We start from the raw sequence: 17,003 nt of genomic DNA, 5'->3' as shown, positions 1-17,003 counted from the left end.
CAGAAATGTTGAAAAATATCTCCACCACCACAGTCTTGCCAATCGAGTACAGAAACTAGGATCAATAAAGCAGATGTTATTGTCCTAGAAAACAAAATGTGCATCTTAACAAATTTTGTCACTTTCCTAAAACAATGATCCAAGTCATTTTTTTAACTAAAGATGATGTAGGCAAAAGAAATATTTATACTTTTGACAAAAAATGGCTTTGACCATTATTTCAGGAAAGTGACGATACTGATGTTAGACTAGATTTAAGAAAAGAATAATAATGATAATAATACCTGAACGACACTAACAGATGAAATGGCTTTCCAAATCATCGACTACGAAACGGGACTCCCCGAAGCATCGTGAATCTTCTCCAAACTCTTAAAGCTGCAGCTGTCTGTGTCATTAGTTCATCCTTTCCTACCACACTTTTTCCTTCCACTCAATTTTTCATTAATATGGACTCAGACCAGCTTTTTTCATGATTGTGTAGTCCAAAATGACGTTTCTATAATAAAAAATTAATTTTGTTATGCGGTTTTCATTAGCTGTAAGCTATAACAGAAGCTTGAAATTCTTCACTCTATAGTGGATCTACGTAGAGGTTTTTAGTTTTTGATCCAAATTACATTTATTAAACGATAAAACCTTTTAATTGGTTTTTTGTGTTGCACCTGTATAGCCTTTTTTTTATGTTTTATCCATACATTCATTTACTTGGCATGCATGCCTCTGTTTCACCAAAGACTTTCTGCTTTTTCCTCTTCAGCAGACGGAGGAGCTGGCCTGTCTAATATCAATGAGCGGCTTTCTTCAAATTGCCAACAATACTCACAGAGAACGCCATTCATCTAAACTTAATCAGACAGCAGATTAAAGTTTGACATTTTTTCCAACCTCTTCCAGGTAGTGAATTTTATTTAATCTTTTTAAATCCTCTCTGTGCCATGGACCTGTCAGCTCCTCTGTCTACAACGAAGCCATCTCCACGTTTTAAGCGTTTCGTTTTCCGTGCCAATCGGCGTGCGCACGTTCCACGCGTCCTGCAGGTTTCCCTCGTTCGCACCACAACTCTGTCGGCAGGGGGAGAAAGCACAATTGGAAGTATCTGATGTCTACCAACTTGCTACAGGCGTTTTCCTTTTGGCCTTTTCAAGCTGTGTTGTCTTAAACGTTTTTTCTTTTTCTTTTCTTTCCCGTATGAGTTTGTTCTAAAAGTCCGGTTTGATCAGTCTTAGTTTTTGGATGACTGTGCGCTGTGCCCCGTTCATGGAGTGAAATGTGCGGCGCTGTTCCTCGTTTTTTTTTTTTTTTTTTTTTTGGTCGAGTCCTCGTGAACCCTCCTGTTCATGGATCTAGTTACCTCTCCTAAGTGCTTTTGCTCTTAACTCCAAGGATGACTTTGAAACTTTGCCTCCTCCCTTCAGCGCTCCTTCCCTCAGCCTTTCCCTCTCCAGCATATCAAAGTACTTTTGTATACTGGAGTATTCACTTTTACGTAAAAGTACCGTTTATGATAATCTACTGTAAACGGTACTTCAGGTGGGAAAGAAAAACAAAAATCAGATGATGGGGATCCTTCCACCGTCCTTGATTCTTTTCTCCTTTTATTTTTTTATTTTTTTTGTTATACGATTTTAAAGAAGTTTTGTGCCAGAAACTGCTGGATCAGTCGTTTTTGCAGTTCTGCCTCGGCTGTTTTTCTTTTTCCTGATTGAAATCGGAAGCAGCTTTTCTTTCTTCTGTAAAGAGGCCAAACGTTCGATTAGTTCAGCACCAAAGTCTCTATTGTCCTCCTTCTGTTCATCTACACGGTTGCGTGTGTATATATGCGGTACGGAAACCGGTTTTGGTCTCGTCGTCGTCTTTGGGGGTCTCCTGTCGTCGTTGTAGCCGAGGTGTTTGTTCGGGTGTTTGAATTTGTGGCCTTTCATTCTGGGCAGGGGGAGGAGCGCTCGTTGGTTCATAGCGTAACGGGGGTGGGAAATGACAAAAAGCCGCATTAAGTGGCTGTTTAGAAAATTTAAGATGTCAGGATAATGTGGGATCTAATTTAAATCGGAGCGGGGCTGACTCGGAGATGTTTTATATTATGCCTGGTTTTGTTCGAGTTTTTTTTTTCTTCCTCAGGATCTGTTTTGAGTTTGTGAAACATATTTTATTGGTGTGACATTTTTGCACTGCCTCATGTAATAGTTTTTTTTTGTTTGTTTTTTCTTTTCGTTGCCTTGAATTATTGAATACATCGTGCTTTACCATCGTTCGCCTTGAAATTGCTCTTTTGTTCGTTGTACAAGAACATCCTGGCTGCTTTGTCTTCGTACAGTTTTCAGGGATTTCTCATTCCGCGTGTTAAGAAGCAGATCAGCAGAATTATTACACCTAAACACTCACTGACCTCAATTTTACAAAGGAGCAAAGCCAGTCAAAAAAAAAGAGAGAGAAAATCCATCCCCTCTGATTTCTAGGACCTGTTGTTGTCTGTCCATCTCAGCTGAATTAACTAGACTGGAGTTTGTTTTGTCTTTTTCTTTTTCTTGCCACAAAGGAACCAAAGAAATGTCATCATTCCATCTAATTTCTTTTATGCAGTCAGTCAAGATTGATTTCAATTAGAGATGAACCGACCTGGATTTCCCTTGCTGATACCGATTTCAACATTTCCCAATAGGTTTTTTTGTTTTGTTTTTTGTTTTATTCTGCACCACAGGAGGGAGAAAAAATTACTCCAACGGAAAATAATTTTTCATCATTTATGCATCAAAGCACAGATTCCTATTTTTTTTATTAAGTTCAAAAACAGCATGTTGTTTGATGCCTCCATTTAGTCTACCATTTGTATACTGGTTTCAGTTCCTGGTTTTGCTGCATTTAATAAATGGGAGGAAAACCAGATTTGCTGATCGGAAGGAAAAATCAGCCGATTCCCTGATGAACCAATCGGTGCATCTCTACTTCAAATATGTTTTTATTTTCCTTCATCTCACCTGATTAACGAGTTGATCGAAAAATGTCCTCGGTTTTCTTTTTGAAAACCCCGTTTCTCCTCCTTGACAACTTAAAAAAAAAAAAAAAAAAAGCCAGAACAACTCGTGTTAGTAATAACAAATGTTCACTGGCATCTTTGCTTTCATCCTCCCCTCCACCCAGATTAGCTGAATGAATTGGACTCATTCACAGTGAGTGAAGAGCAGAACGGCTCGCTCATCAGCCAGGTCTGCTGCTGGGTCATGCAGTGATATTGTGTGAGAGAATGAGATTGTTTTGCTACATGCATCCCGTCATACTGTAGATACACGTGTCGGAGAAACGTCCGAGAAGGCAGCAGCAGGTGGACTGACGAAATATTTGTAAGACCTCTGATCTTGTGACGCAGATGTGGCATATTTCAAGATGCAAGATGGGGGAAAAAATTGCTGATTTATGCTGTATCTTTTTAATAAATGTGCTATTTTTATCAGAATTTGGCCTCAAACTGTTTTCATTTTGTTTGGGTCTCCGGTGAGATTGAATGTGTCGGAGTAACTGTTCGGACCGGAGTTCATCAGGGAGTACATGTCGGATCTCCTGTTTGTTCAGGTGTTCGCCTCACCTTTTTTCCACCAGCAGCTCACGTCTGAACACGGTGAACTGAACCCCATCTAGCACTGATGCAGACAAAATGATATCAAAGTATTCCGGTAATTAATTTTTATTAAAGTGAAACTTGGTGTGTTGATTTGTAGTATTTCTGATCAAAACCCAAAATTCAGTTAGAAATTTACCCAAAATGAATATTTAATTTTATAACAAGTAGGGCTATAAACATTCAGCAACTTCTTTCTAAAAATGAAAAGGGGTAAAAAGATTGCATTAATTCTGCTAGTTATGTGCTTTATTTCCATTGTTTTTTTTTAAGTTCTCATTTTTGTTGCTGGGAATAGACTCAGATTTTCTAGACTAAATAAAACCCAAAAAGTTGTCCATCTTCTGTTGAGAAACGGCTTAGTCTTACTAAAATATAGTATTTATTGCTGAGCAAATGGGGAGGAGGAAAAATTCTCAATTATTTCGTGCCTTTATTTCTTGGAGAAACAATTTCTGTGTGGAGTCTCAAAAACCCTCAGTCATTTCTTAAGTGAAATGCTACTTTTATGGTTTACAAAATTATTCTAATATACAATTGTAATAAAAATTGTAATCTCACTTATTTTTGTTCGAAGTACTGAAATTAATTTGGTTTTCCAATAATACACCAACTTCTGGAGATTCAAGTGTACATATTATTGTTGGATCGTTTTTCTTCAGAGTAACATGAATTTAGCTGAGGCTGTCAAGGTCGCAGCTCCTGTTCCCACGCTGCGTTTGCTCAGGTGTTCTCACCATGTTTTTCCACAAGTCTTTAATCAGAAGCTAATATCTTAAATAAGCTGAACAATGTGGACTGAAACATCTGGTAGCCAAGAAGACCACACATCATTTTTCCAAAACCTTTTATCACTGATGAATGACAAAATAAACTTTTAGAACAAAATATTTACATAAAATACTTATATATATATATATATATATTTAGCTTGCAAAACCAATATAAATTATAAAACTTGACATTGAAGTGCGTAATACTGTTAAAGGTTTGAGCTTTTCTGATGGATGAAATGCTTCCACACTGAAAAGTCCCATCTTCATGTGTAAAACACAGCCATGAAGGGAGCGTCCAAGAGCTGAACACCCCCACTCTCACAGGGGACCCCCGATCTGGCCCGGCTGCAGCCCAGAACCAGGCCCACGTCCCGAGCCAAACTTCTATTGTTCCTATCATGCCACGCTTCTCCGTCGGCGTCCTGCACAATTCCTAAAGACGTCTTTCTGTCCTCGTTGGACAACAGTCTCCCCAGCTGCGCGTCTACCAAGCTGTGACTTCGGCCTCCGTCGCCGGCCGCCTCCTGCAGGAGCCTGAGGAGGAAGAGGAGGTCCACTCTCAGCTCCACTGCGTCACCGTGTGACGCTACGCTGTACCTGCATCGCAAAGAAACGTCACATCCAGGATCAGTTTGTTCCTAAAGGTGTGACATCTCATCTAAAACAGGAAGAGTCATGTTTTTCTTACCTCGTCGGTAAATTCCTCTTCGCCATGAAGGGGATGACTGGGCTGATGTCGAGACGCATCGGGTTGGAGAGGTGGAGATGAAGCTCAGCTCTGGAGGCCGTCGTCACTAAGATCTCCCTGGTGAGGACGAACTCCACACCTGCAGCTGGAGGGGGAGGGAGCAGAGCATTCAGTCCAGGATTTCATTCCAAAGGAAAAGCGTGGTAGGAAAATGTGCAGCAGGAATAATCACAATGTTGATTATTCAAAGGATTGTCAAAAACCCAAACCACGAATTCCCACGATTTTCAGCTTCCGATACACAAAATAACAGCAGGAGAAACTCATGAATAAATATTTCTATCAACTTCATTCTGTCTGAAGTGAAATGTTCATGTCAAACATAAAAGGTTAAAGAATCCAAATATGTCTCACATTATGCATATTTATGCATCTAATTTTTATTCGTCACAATTTCTCTCCATCCATCCATTTTCTTTACACCCTTGTCCCTTAGTGGGGTTGGGAGGGTTGCTGCTGCTTATCTCCAGCTAACGTTCCGGGCGAGAGACGGGGTTCACCCTGGACAGGTCGCCAGTCTGTCGCATTCACAATTTCTATTCTTTCCAAATTATATACAATTGATTTATTATCTCTCTAATTATGTTAAGCAGAGGGAAAATGACAGCACCCTGTGTTGATGTTTTAACGTCCTTGTTAATCTCTACTGGAAACCTGAATAAATTATGGAGAGCATTAGACCCGGCTAGGATTCCTAGGATTCCTCTGTATGCCGATGACATAGTCGTCATCTCAGCTGCAGTAATCATGGCCTCAACATCCACACTGTGAAGCGCCGCTTCACGTTTGGTTCTTCTTTCTCAAAACCAACTCGTGGCATTTATGAGCTCACCATTGTTCGGCCTGTGTCTTTCTCACATGTGGTTGCTACGCATCATTTCCTCTTTCACAACGCCTCTCTGGAGTCTTCTCATCCACTTAAGCTTGGTATAAAGTGATGCGTTACATTTTTGCATAAAAAAAAACAACTCTTGACTGTAACACTGTGCCAGTGTGGTTCTCAGCTAGACGTAAAAATGACCACGTTTGCATTTCAAATGTTAGGATTGAGAACTGGGTCAGACCTTATGGCACTAGCCCAGGGCTCCAAGTTTTTTGAAGGTGGAGGCCCAAAGATTTAGGATCTTTTTGTAATGAACACATGTCCCACAAGCACTCTAACACCTTACATAAAACTCAAAGGCTCATATGAAATGTGGAGTTTTGGTATTGCTGCATTTTTATTAGTGTAGGATATGCAAATCAGATGTACTTTGGAGTGTGTGTACTCCATAAAGTAAGCAATAAAATAACTAAATTCCTGTTTCAGTCAGTCTTGACTAAATCCTGCATTGCAGTTACAGATTACAGGAAGTACAGTTTGTGGTGTTGCGTTTCATTTATTTAAATATATGTTATTTACTTTTAAGCTTCCTAAATGTCACTCACTCTCAGCCTGAACTCAGGTTCACAAACTTGGGTCAAAAATGAGGAAAGCTGCAGCATTTCTAAATCACATGTAATAAAACATGTGCTAACAAATTAAATTAGGGTTGTTTTAGGATAGACTGGAAGATTTTTATTTTTATTTTTTTTTTACTATTGCTACTCAGACTTTAATCTAAAGTTCTGTCAAAAGAAAATTACAAATTTTAGTGGAAGAGCCTCATCGTTGCCATTTCTTTTATTATTTAGTCTTAAATAAAATTTCCGGACAGGACTGCACAGCGGAGCAGCTTCCTGGCAGGAGGAAGGTCTAGCGGAGTTTTTATGTTCTCCCTGTGCATGTTCGGGTTCTCTCCTGGTACTCCTTCAATGGGCCAAAAATCAAAACCACATTAACTTGTCTTTCTAAATTGTTTGTGTCCAACTATAGCCAAGAACCGGAAGTATTTATAGTATCGCTGACCGTGTTTCCTCACCTCCTCTCAGTCTGCTTTGAATCCCCTTGACACTCCTGCAGCCCACTCCCTCCTGACAGCAGCGGTAAACCCGCCGGATGAAGCTGAAAAGCGACTTCCCGGGAAAAACCAGACCTCGCGACGGTCCAGGGGAAAAGGGCCGCACGCGCAGCTGGAGCACGGTGCTTCCGAGCTCGGCAGCCGGCCGCTTGTTTTCCAGCCAGGCGGCTCCCAGCTCCGCGCAGCGCTCCCCGTGCGTCTCGGCGGCCACCCCGCGCCTCCACCGCCTCACTCCGTCCGTGCGTAAAATCTCTCCAAATGGTCCATCTCGGGCTCGCGGAGACTGTAGCAGAAATCCGAAGGAGTCCACTGCGCGACCTAAAGCTCCAGCATCGCTTGTGAGTAAGATAATAACAGAAACAATCCACATGCAGCTCGAAGCGGCCATGATGACACCCTCAACTCTCTGCGCTTTTTTTTTTGAACCGTGACTTCTCTCCTCCGCGCTATATACCCCACTGACAATGGACGCAGCTCGTTACTTAGAATTTGAATCCCGACCCTCCTCACGGTGCCTGCCCCTCTCTTTTTTTTGTCCCTGCGCCTTAACTACTCATTTGACCCCCACTGCTTTCTTCTAATGCGCCTGCATAATGAGGCGCCCCGAAGCGCGCCCACCGGGTCCATTCAAATTCAGCCAATCAGCTAATGACCCTAATCAGTCCGCGATTGGAGCAGGCTTGTTTACGGCACATTAAAACACTGAGCATTGGGACTGAAAACAGAAAAAAGAGTAAATTCACACATCATGCTGCTGCTTTTTTTTTTTTTTTTAAGAATCCTTTGGGAAAATAAACGAGGGGAAAAAAATGGAGGTAAAATTTGAGGGTCACATGCCAGTCCCTGCAGCTTTCAACATGAGGAGACAAAAGCTCCTCACACAAAGCCTCAAGTCTGTCATTTACTGCAACTCCTCCAGGGGATTGACAGATCACAGTATGTCACTTAAATAAAAACAACAGCGAGAAATATTTGATATTTTTATTACCGATAAACACAAATGTGTGATATTCGTTGAAGCAATGTGATTGAGTCGAGGCTATAAAAATACCGTCGCTTTTTATCTTGTGAGAAGAAAAAGAAAATACAGGAGCAAAACAGAAAGTATCACCAGCATAACAATGGAGCACAGTGTGTACAGTGTGCAATCAAATTCTATAAGAGCTGACGTGCACCAAGCCCACATGAGACTATATTACAGTACAACGATGTATAAATTACCCAAACTGGGACTAAAAGTCGATAGCGACTTGCAAAAGTGTTCACACCTCTTGACCTTTGTCATGTTTTGTCACAATGAACCAATAAGACGTTTACAAAGTAGGAGGAAAATAATTATTTTAACAAAAATCTGGAGAGCATTTGCTCCAGGGGTTAAGGGGAATGTCTCTTCCAGCTTTGTACATCTTAGGACTGAACATTTTGTGAAGTCTTCTAGGTCAGACTTTGACTAGGCCATTTTAAAACCTGACTATGCTTTGATCTAAACAGCAGCGGTAAACCCATATAGCAATCTACATCGCATTATAGATTGCTATGTGGAAAAAAGGCACCGTTAGCTTTCCTGTTTAAATATTTAAGGCAGTAATAACGTTTCGAAACAAAGTACATCTTACCGTAGATCAGTCAGTGTGTTCGGGTGAAGTTCACCATGAACAAAAGAATAATTTTTATAAAGTTCAAAAGCTTGATCAAAATCCTTAAGTGTATTTTTTATTTTTTTTTTTCCAGTTTATTTGTTTGTTAAATGGAGTTCTGAATCCTGCCGTCCATGGGGTCACAGCAGCTTGACCCCGTGTTTGAGGAGTCTGTGCCGGGCCTTGCTGGGCAGCGAGAAGGCGCTGTCCTGCTGGTTGGGAATGCCCGAGTTCCTCATGGTTCCCCAATGCTGCTGGAAGTAGGTCTCCTGCGCCACGCTGCGAGTGCCGTACACAGCTGTGCCGGCGTTCCTGTGGCGACGATGAGCACAAGAAACAATGAAACCCTCGGCATACGGAAGCAAAGCAACTGCTTGAAACTTTAAATGTAAAGGGGCAGTATCGTGTATTTTCCAAGCACATAAGTGCCATTTTATAGCACAGTTAAGCAGCTACGTTACCTCAGTTGTGATAAAAATGCTCCATATATCTAATATGATTTAAAAGACATTTTCCTTTGTAATTCAGCGCCTTGAAATTGGGCCTGTCTCTTTTAAAACTCCTGCTCTTTCTGAAACGCTAGCCTGCTGGAGGTCACCAAAACATGGCTCCTCTATTAACCTTTTAACAACGTTTCAATCAGCGTTTCACTGATTAGTAACTCCTGTAATGAGTTCAGCAGCTGGAGTTTCACCAAGTGTTTGCTAATTGTTGCTGACTAGTCTGAAGGAGCTGAGTGGGGTGAGTGCCGTGAGATGGCAGCTTGGAAACGGCAGCTCTGAGGAGGAGCTGCACCTGGAAGGTGGCACTAGATCCACCCAGGCGTTATACACAGCTGAATGGTTGCCGTGGAGATTAAAAGATTTCTCAAATATGCATTAATGAATCAAAGTAACACTCCAGCTGATGAAGGAAGAACATTATAACACAGTGAAAAGCTCAAAAAAAGTCAATTTCACATGATGCTCCCCCATTAAGAAAAGGCAGTAAAAAATGTACATCATGAATGTTAAACATGGAGAACCTGACAAAAAAAAAAAAAACTCCCCTCCCCCGACCTCAGCCGTGCTGACCTGATAATAGCCTCCTGCAGAGTCTCAGTGTCAAAGAAATGCGAGTGGAGAAGCGATGTGGCTCGGACAAAGGGATGCTCCGGGACTCCCCCTGGTCGGCCAGACACGTTGGCTGCAGAGACACACAATGACACAGGACCATTAACCGGGCCTGAGCATGTCTGCTGCACAAAGGAATGCTGATCACAGTTTTACTAATTAGCCGTTGGCTCATTCAAAGACAAGAGTCCCTCCTCAGATCCCGGCTTGTGCTCTCTCTGGCAGAAAATGTTCAAACCGGGAAGATGGAAGTGCGTGTCTTACTTGTCAGAGTGCTCTGGACAGAGTCGTAATGGGCGAATAAGTACGCCCCCGCAGCATCTGGGGCCACCGGAGATACGGTCCTGAGGTGGGCCTCCAGTCCGTTGAGCGAAGCCAGGCTGCTGTGGTTCTGGACACATGCCACAAAGACAGGGTCAGCGTAATGTCAGGAAAGCTTGAGAATGCCGTCTACATACAGAAGTCGTTTTCCTCACCACTTCCTCCATGGAGGCAGAGTCGCCCATGAAACGAGGGTCCACCAGCAGAGCTAGCACCAGGCTGTTGACCCGGTGCATGTACAGCGCCATGGGAACCAGAGGACTCTCCTCCAGGCTGTCGAAAGAGCAGGAACCAGAAGGAGGCTGCCTTGTCTCTGCCTTGTGACCTTTGGCCTTCCTGCAGCAGACTCCGCCCACTCCCACCGCCGTTTTTTCGTCACGAGATGCCGCGTTCCCGCAATCGGTCGTCTCGCTGGCGGCGCCGCCATTAAGATGGAGGGATTCCTCGAAGGCCGAGCCATCTCCTTCGCTGGGCATCTGGCTAACTCCACCTCCGTCGCTGTGAAGACTGTGATAGTGCGACTCGTCCAGTGTCCCTTCCTCGGCTTGATCAGCGTTCCCACCATTAGAAAAACGGCGGATCGGTGACAGAGGAGACAGGTTGGGGGAATCCGCAGAAGAACCCTGTGACGGAGCCGGACTAAACACAGAGTCTTCGGAGCCCGACGTGCATGGGCTGAAGGACGCCCTCTGAGGGGACTGACAAGATGCTGGACGAGACGGCGTCGACTCTGAGGACGGAGTGTCCGATAACGTTCTGGAAAGCCTGGTCTTCTTTGGGGGAGTGTCTTTCTCCGGAGCAGAGTAGGAACTTGAGGGAAGAAAACCGAACCGTCAAAGCTCTCTTTTTAAGACGTCGGACTAAATCAAATGTGTTCAAAGGTGAGGTAAGAGCGACATGGCTTCAAGTTTCAAGCCAGACTTTAGAAACGGCTTATGGGGCAGTAGCCCAGGGCAACAATTTTCTTGGGTTGACCAGTTTATTGATATGTATATATTGGTCCATATCAGATGAGCTGTAATGATCATTTCAGATCTTTTTTAATATAAAAGTCATTTTTGAGGGGAAACAACATGGAGCTATTCTCTAAGGGTTGTATTAATCCTACCATCATCAAGTTCAAAACTAATTAGATCTACCCATTAATGTACTATACTTTGCATTAGCAAGATAATTTTTATTTAGTGGATAGAGAAACAAAACAGTCTCATAATCCCTGATAACATTGACATTGATTACAATCAATGAACAGTGAGACGTACGTAAAAAGATAGACGAGTTTTGACTTTTTTGCTTGAATCTGAATTTGAGTTGGAATCTAAAATTACACTGACAGGGCAGAAATGGATAATTCTACTCTAATCTGAGATTCTTGAAAACATGTCATGAGGCAAGAAAGGAAAACACTACCTGGATATTTTGTCAACAGGAGCAGATTGCAGGTACTGAAGCTCAGAGGGCGTCAGGAACACAGCAGTGGAGCTAACCAGCCCGCCGTCTGATGGCGGCGTGCTCGTTCCACTCGACCTCTGTGTCTTCATAAAATAAAGTAAATAACAGTAGCTTGATTTCTTACTAATATGATAGTTTGGTTTTGAACTGAATTCTTTAATATAACCACAGATAAAATGAGCATCTGTTGAGAGGCTAAAAGCTACTAAGCTAGCTGTTTAGCCTAGCTTAGCTAGACACATGGTATGCTAGTGGATTAAATCTACAGTAATTACAGAAAAAAATGTCTTATTTTGATGTTTTGCACTTTTATGAATAAAAACTGTAAAGAGATTTTTAGTTTCCATGTTGTCAACTAAAATAAGTTTTAATGTTTTAAATTATTCTTTAAAGATCTGGCAAAAACCAAGCCAATTCTTTAGACCTTCAAATGAACCCACTATCAGCAAAAATATATGTCTGTCTGTCCAAATCTAATTTGTACATTATTGTCACAACATATAAATGAAAATTTTGTTATGGCAAAATACTAAACCTCCAACCACGTTTAGTACTAAACCAGCTTCCATGACAGAGCAAAAATATACAAAGGACAGTAATAAACATGGGCTAGTTACTAATATTAAGATACCAAAATGTTGTACAGTTTTTTTCTGAAAACTTAAAAATAAAGTACCAGAGCAACAAGAGAATAAAATTTTGGGGAAATGCCTTGCAACCACATGTTAAGATATCAGATAAATATACAACACTACTAAAATTTAAATAGTAAATGCATGTCATAAATCTTTTATAGGAATAATAGTTGCTTTCTCGTGGTTGTTTTACTGTCAGAATCTGAAACTGTTTGACGCCAAGACAGCAGAAACCATTACAAAAAACAAATCTAGCACTTTGCCTTCCATCCACTTGTCCCTAAGGGGCTGCCATCAAATCAACAGAGCCAAACAGCCGCATTACTGCGAAGCAAAACATGAAATATTGATTTTAAGATGGACCACCAAGACGCCCTCACACGTCTAACTTCCGCTAAATGAGCAACAATTATCTTTCTTTCAATCTTTAGAGTGGATAGAAACAGCTGTTATACATGTTCTGCTGTGAGAAACATTGTGAAACATTTTTGACATATACTAATCCAGTGGTAGAAAAACCTTTTAGGAGAGAGCCTAGAATATTACAAAGTAATACGACACAAAAGTAAAAGACCTGGTCATTTACATTCATGATCCAGATTTGTTTTGGCCAAATGAAGAAAAAAAGACTGATAGATTCCAGAGGAAGAAACTGCTGTTAAGCATGATGGTTGAAATGTTATGGTTTGGGATTGCTCCTCTGCCTTAGTAACTTTCAGTGGACCATAATTTTAGTATCTTAACAGATGAATGAGGGAAATGATATGTTAAGTTCTACCTATATGTTTCTTTTTTCTTCCCAAGGCTCTCCAACTATTCTAATACTGTATTTAGTGGCACTTGATTACGGCAACATTTGAACACAATATTTCCTACCTTAGTGAACGTTTCACTCTCATGAACCATGACCTTGATTGTTAGCTGTGGAGGCATCTGTGTGCTGACAACTCTTGAAGAGATAAATAAAACGTTAGATATATGTAAAAAAAGACAACAAATATCAGGTTTGCCTTCTTAAAATGTCAGCTCACCTCCCTCTAAAAAGAATACAGCCTGCTAACACCAGGGGGCAGCGCTGGCACGCCTGGAGAATGAGGGCAGCTTTGAGGAGAAGAAGTGGGTCAACCTGAGAAGAAACGTGAAAATAGTTACATTTCAGGCCCTGCAGGAAGAAAACCACCCAGATGGGATCAGCTACAAACATAAACCTCATTGTGAAGTGGAAGAAAAGCGATTTTAATTTTTTAAAACAGAGTATGGTATGGAAAATGGCATGGTATTTTCTTTTCTAAGTTCGTGGCGTGTCTGTTTTCAGAAACACACCACAGAAGGCTTGAATATGGCTCTATAAAGTACTGACCCAGATGGGGGCCAAGTACAAACTGAATGAAAAGGAGCCACAACTAGATATTCAGTGTAAAGAAATGAACATGTTTTTCAGAAAAATTTTATTTCTGTTTAAAATAGACTTTTTTTAATTTAATCGATCACATACAGCAGAGGAGTGAAACTCATTTTAATTTTGGGCCATATCAAAACCAGATGCTCTTAAAGGGCCAGTTGTGCCAGAATAATTGGTAAAACCAATTAAACTGTTCCTTGTTTTAGTGGGTTTTTTGCAATCAAAATAGTAGATTTTGTGGTGCCAATTTAGATGTTTGTGAGAAATTTTTGTGATATTTGTGCTAATGCATAAATGTAATTTCTTTTTACTCCCCATATCAAATATGGATTATAACTTGACATCAAGTAAGGCTGAGGCAGCAGTGACTTAAACTCAATGGTTTTTTTTTTTACCAATTTTGAGAAAATTTGCAGTAAAAATCGGGGGAGATTTGTAGATTTTTTTGTGAATTTTGCAGATTTGTGAAAAACCGGAAGGACTTATTAATTAATCAAAATGGCAAAAAAAACAAAAAAACATTTACTTAATGTGTAATGAATCCACGTAATCTGACTTTTTCTGAAAAAATTTAATTGTCAAAACAATTTAACTACATCACCGTATTAAAATGTCGCTTGTAAACTTGTAGATTGTGGTTTTGGTTTGGTTTTCAGTGCTGTCTCATGGAAACCTCTTTCTTTTTTCTTTTTTGCTTTACTAAGAATTATTAAATCATTAAAGTCCGTTATGGGAAATATGAAGGATTTTTGATTCAAAAGAAAATGTAGATGATTTTCAAGTCACTGCATCCTGCTTATGTTAACAAGCATCAAGATGTAAGCAAGGTAAGTATGCAAGCTGGAGATATTTGCACAGTTTATTGAGACACAACACCACAGGACCGTTTCACAGAGTCACATCCTGTCTCATCATCAGCGGTGCAAGATAAGAAGCAAGCAGCCGAAAGCAGAACTCTGGCTATGTTTGCTTACATTTGTCAGGTCTAAGGTCCTCACGCTTTGTAAGATGTAGTGCAACTCGGACGGTCCAGACAGAACATGGGAAAGGTACCGCGCCCACTCAGTGGCCAGAGTTTCCTTACTGTTGAGCTGCAGAGAAAACCAACTTCACTTTACAGAATGCAGTGGGAGGAAACAGATTTGTGGTAGAAACAAAGCGATCAGGTCCGAAATCTGAGCGTAGTGACGGATTCAGATCCGAACCTTCAGAGACGCATAAAGACAGTTACAAAGTCGGCCTTCTATCACCTGATGAACATTTCCAGGATTAAAGAACTAATGTCCCAGCAAGACCTGGAGGTCTCATCTGTTCCGTTCACATAATTTTTAAAAAATGTACAGCAGGTTCTCTGTTTTTAATGCATTTAATCAATGGGAAAACACATTTTGCACAGATGAGAGACAGTCAAGGGAAAATTTTCTGATTCAAAAATCTGGCTGATATTTCTTATTTATTCTTCAAAACATAAGCACATCCTTAACTTTTACACTTTTTTAGATATTTATTTTGTTGCAATGCTTCCTAAAGAATCCAATATACACCGGCCTCACCTGATAGCTCTGGCGAACAGAGCCGTTGTAGAAACAGAAAAGGTTGATGAGATGATCCAGGAGCTCACAGACACTGACAGTAGGGAGTTCCATGGAACAACCAAGAGCCTTAGAGAGAACACACACAAAAAAAACATACATGGTTGAAAAGTAATGCAAAAAAAAAGCCCCTGTAGATTAAGTTGCAGCCTTTGGAGAGCTCTTACCCAGAAGAAGTCATCCTTGATGCGGATGGCGAACTTGCAGCGACGCAGCCTCAGGATGCGTACAGCGGAGGAGGAAAGCTCAGAGACACAGCGGCCCACTCCTGCAAGCTGACCACACAGCAGGTCCTGCTTGTCCACAGGAGTCTGACATGTCAAAAGGGACAAAAAGCCTTTAGAAATGGATGTGATTATTTATCACAGTGTCTGCGCATCCTTAAAAAGTCTGAAAATTCATCCAAAATGAAGGTCTTAAATTTGACTTGCTGAAACCTACGGATACCCTGTTAGTATTTCATGGTTTCTGACACACCTCCTCGGGGTAGAAGTAGCAGATGCCATCCCTGGTGGGGTCCCCCTCTCCTCTGACCTTAGATCCGTCATAGAGGAAGAAGTATCTGCACCTGCAACACCAGCAAACAGTCCTTTCAAGGTGCTGGAGGGGATTCAGAGAAAAGTAAGCTGTCGCTCTGAAGCCAGGAAGTCACAGCAGTACAGATGAATGTGTAGGACAGGTTAGGTGCGGAGTTGGTTTTACAGATTAAATGGATCTGGAAAGGGTCTGATCAGAACCAAAACGTGAACGAATCCGATCAGATCTTACCTCCTTGTGTCTGGCGGCTTGAGCTCAGCCATAAGATTTCCTCAGTGGTCGATCATGGGTTTCCTCCTGCAGGCTGAAGATGCACTTTGACTGAAGCTATAGCGGCGAATCCGATGCGTAGAATCGCTCCCGCAGAACGCAAACTGTCCGTCGTCTGCGCAAACAAAACACAAAAAGGGAAGAGCGGGCAGTTTCCTCAACTTTAAATGTCACTTAGCGACTCTTTCTGTAAACGTAAACTAACTTGTGAAGCTGACAGTGACACTTGAGGAATGCAGGGCAGTCACACGCAGTGGGAGTCATGTGAAAGTATGGGAAGCACGGAAGGACAAACTTATGCGGAATTCAGACGGCGTTTTCGCAGAGATTATTCTCATTATAGCTTGATTTTATATCAACAGTTTGGCATGGAAATAACTTCCTGAATTGGTTTTAAACTGCTCCTATATTAGTTGATTTGTTGTGTATAAATTACTCTGTCATTATTGTAGTGTGACTCTAGAAGTTGATCTTTACAAATTTAAAGACAAAAGGAATTGTCATTAATTTGGATTGCCTTAGTTGACATGTTTGTCTTTAGTATTAGCACTGTTGCAAACAGGAACTTTATAACCTACAAGTCTTGTAGCAGTTTTTAACTTCTATCAAGGTGTTATATTCATTCATCATAATTCAATCAATTTAAACAGAGCCAATGCTGGAAACCAAATGACAAATGAAAAAAACAGTTGGCTGAACCAGTTTCTCCTAATATTTGTAGTCGTGTTGTACTAATAGAGTGAATGTGATGCTTTTTGTGGATGGTTTGGCTGTTTTTTGTCCTTACAATGCCTCCAGCAAACCAGTCCCCATTAGGATATCAATAAAAACTGAACTGAACCATCAGTTCAATTCTAATCAAAATATTAAGATGGAGTTTTTCTACACTCATTCATGTTATTACTAATATTCTATTCGTTAATGGAAATTAATTTTTTAAAAATATTCCAATTTATAAATCATTT

The 17,003-nt window shown here is 41.0% G+C and overlaps 2 protein-coding genes and 1 long non-coding RNA gene across 3 annotated transcripts in view; 1 reads left to right on the top strand and 2 right to left on the bottom strand.

The window, feature by feature from the left end:
- Positions 1–17,003, top strand: part of LOC107836760 (uncharacterized) — a 573,704-nt gene that overhangs the window by 307,559 nt on the left and 249,142 nt on the right. The window lies entirely within an intron of this gene.
- LOC103141380 (uncharacterized) lies at positions 4,457–7,813 on the bottom strand. Its single transcript, XM_007557017.2, has 3 exons — positions 7,042–7,813; positions 5,081–5,225; positions 4,457–4,989 (listed from the first exon to the last, which is right to left on the bottom strand). The coding sequence occupies exons 1-3, from the start codon at positions 7,466–7,468 to the stop codon at positions 4,656–4,658; spliced, it is 906 nt and encodes a 301-aa protein (XP_007557079.1). The 5' UTR covers positions 7,469–7,813; the 3' UTR covers positions 4,457–4,655.
- On the bottom strand, positions 8,048–16,547 carry hps4 (HPS4 biogenesis of lysosomal organelles complex 3 subunit 2). Its single transcript, XM_007557016.2, has 12 exons — positions 16,000–16,547; positions 15,709–15,799; positions 15,399–15,542; positions 15,193–15,300; positions 14,614–14,730; positions 13,269–13,363; positions 13,114–13,186; positions 11,561–11,685; positions 10,306–10,960; positions 10,094–10,220; positions 9,791–9,902; positions 8,048–9,029 (listed from the first exon to the last, which is right to left on the bottom strand). Exons 1-12 carry the CDS (start codon positions 16,029–16,031, stop codon positions 8,858–8,860), a joined length of 1,851 nt encoding a protein of 616 aa, XP_007557078.1. The 5' UTR covers positions 16,032–16,547; the 3' UTR covers positions 8,048–8,857.

This window comes from Poecilia formosa, unplaced genomic scaffold, assembly GCF_000485575.1.
Source record: "Poecilia formosa unplaced genomic scaffold, Poecilia_formosa-5.1.2 Scaffold82, whole genome shotgun sequence".
NCBI lineage: Eukaryota > Metazoa > Chordata > Actinopteri > Cyprinodontiformes > Poeciliidae > Poecilia > Poecilia formosa.
The sequence above is the reverse complement of the archived record's forward strand: the minus strand, read 5'-3'. Positions and strand labels throughout refer to the sequence as shown.

Bases quoted from the DNA above. Each gene is read 5' to 3' on its own strand.
- LOC103141380 (XM_007557017.2), bottom strand. From the start codon at position 7,468: ATGGCCGCTTCGAGCTGCATGTGGATTGTTTCTGTTATTATCTTACTC. The intron at 5,226-7,041 runs GTGAGGAAACAC...CTCCCCCTCCAG, and splicing joins TCAAAGCAGACTGAGAGGAG to CTGCAGGTGTGGAGTTCGTC. The intron at 4,990-5,080 runs GTAAGAAAAACA...TTTGCGATGCAG, and splicing joins AAGAGGAATTTACCGACGAG to GTACAGCGTAGCGTCACACG.
- hps4 (XM_007557016.2), bottom strand. From the start codon at position 16,031: ATGGCTGAGCTCAAGCCGCCAGACACAAGGAG. The intron at 15,800-15,999 runs GTAAGATCTGAT...CTGGTGTTGCAG, and splicing joins AAGCCGCCAGACACAAGGAG to GTGCAGATACTTCTTCCTCT. The intron at 13,364-14,613 runs GTAAGCAAACAT...GTTTCTTCTCAG, and splicing joins GGACCTTAGACCTGACAAAT to GTTGACCCACTTCTTCTCCT.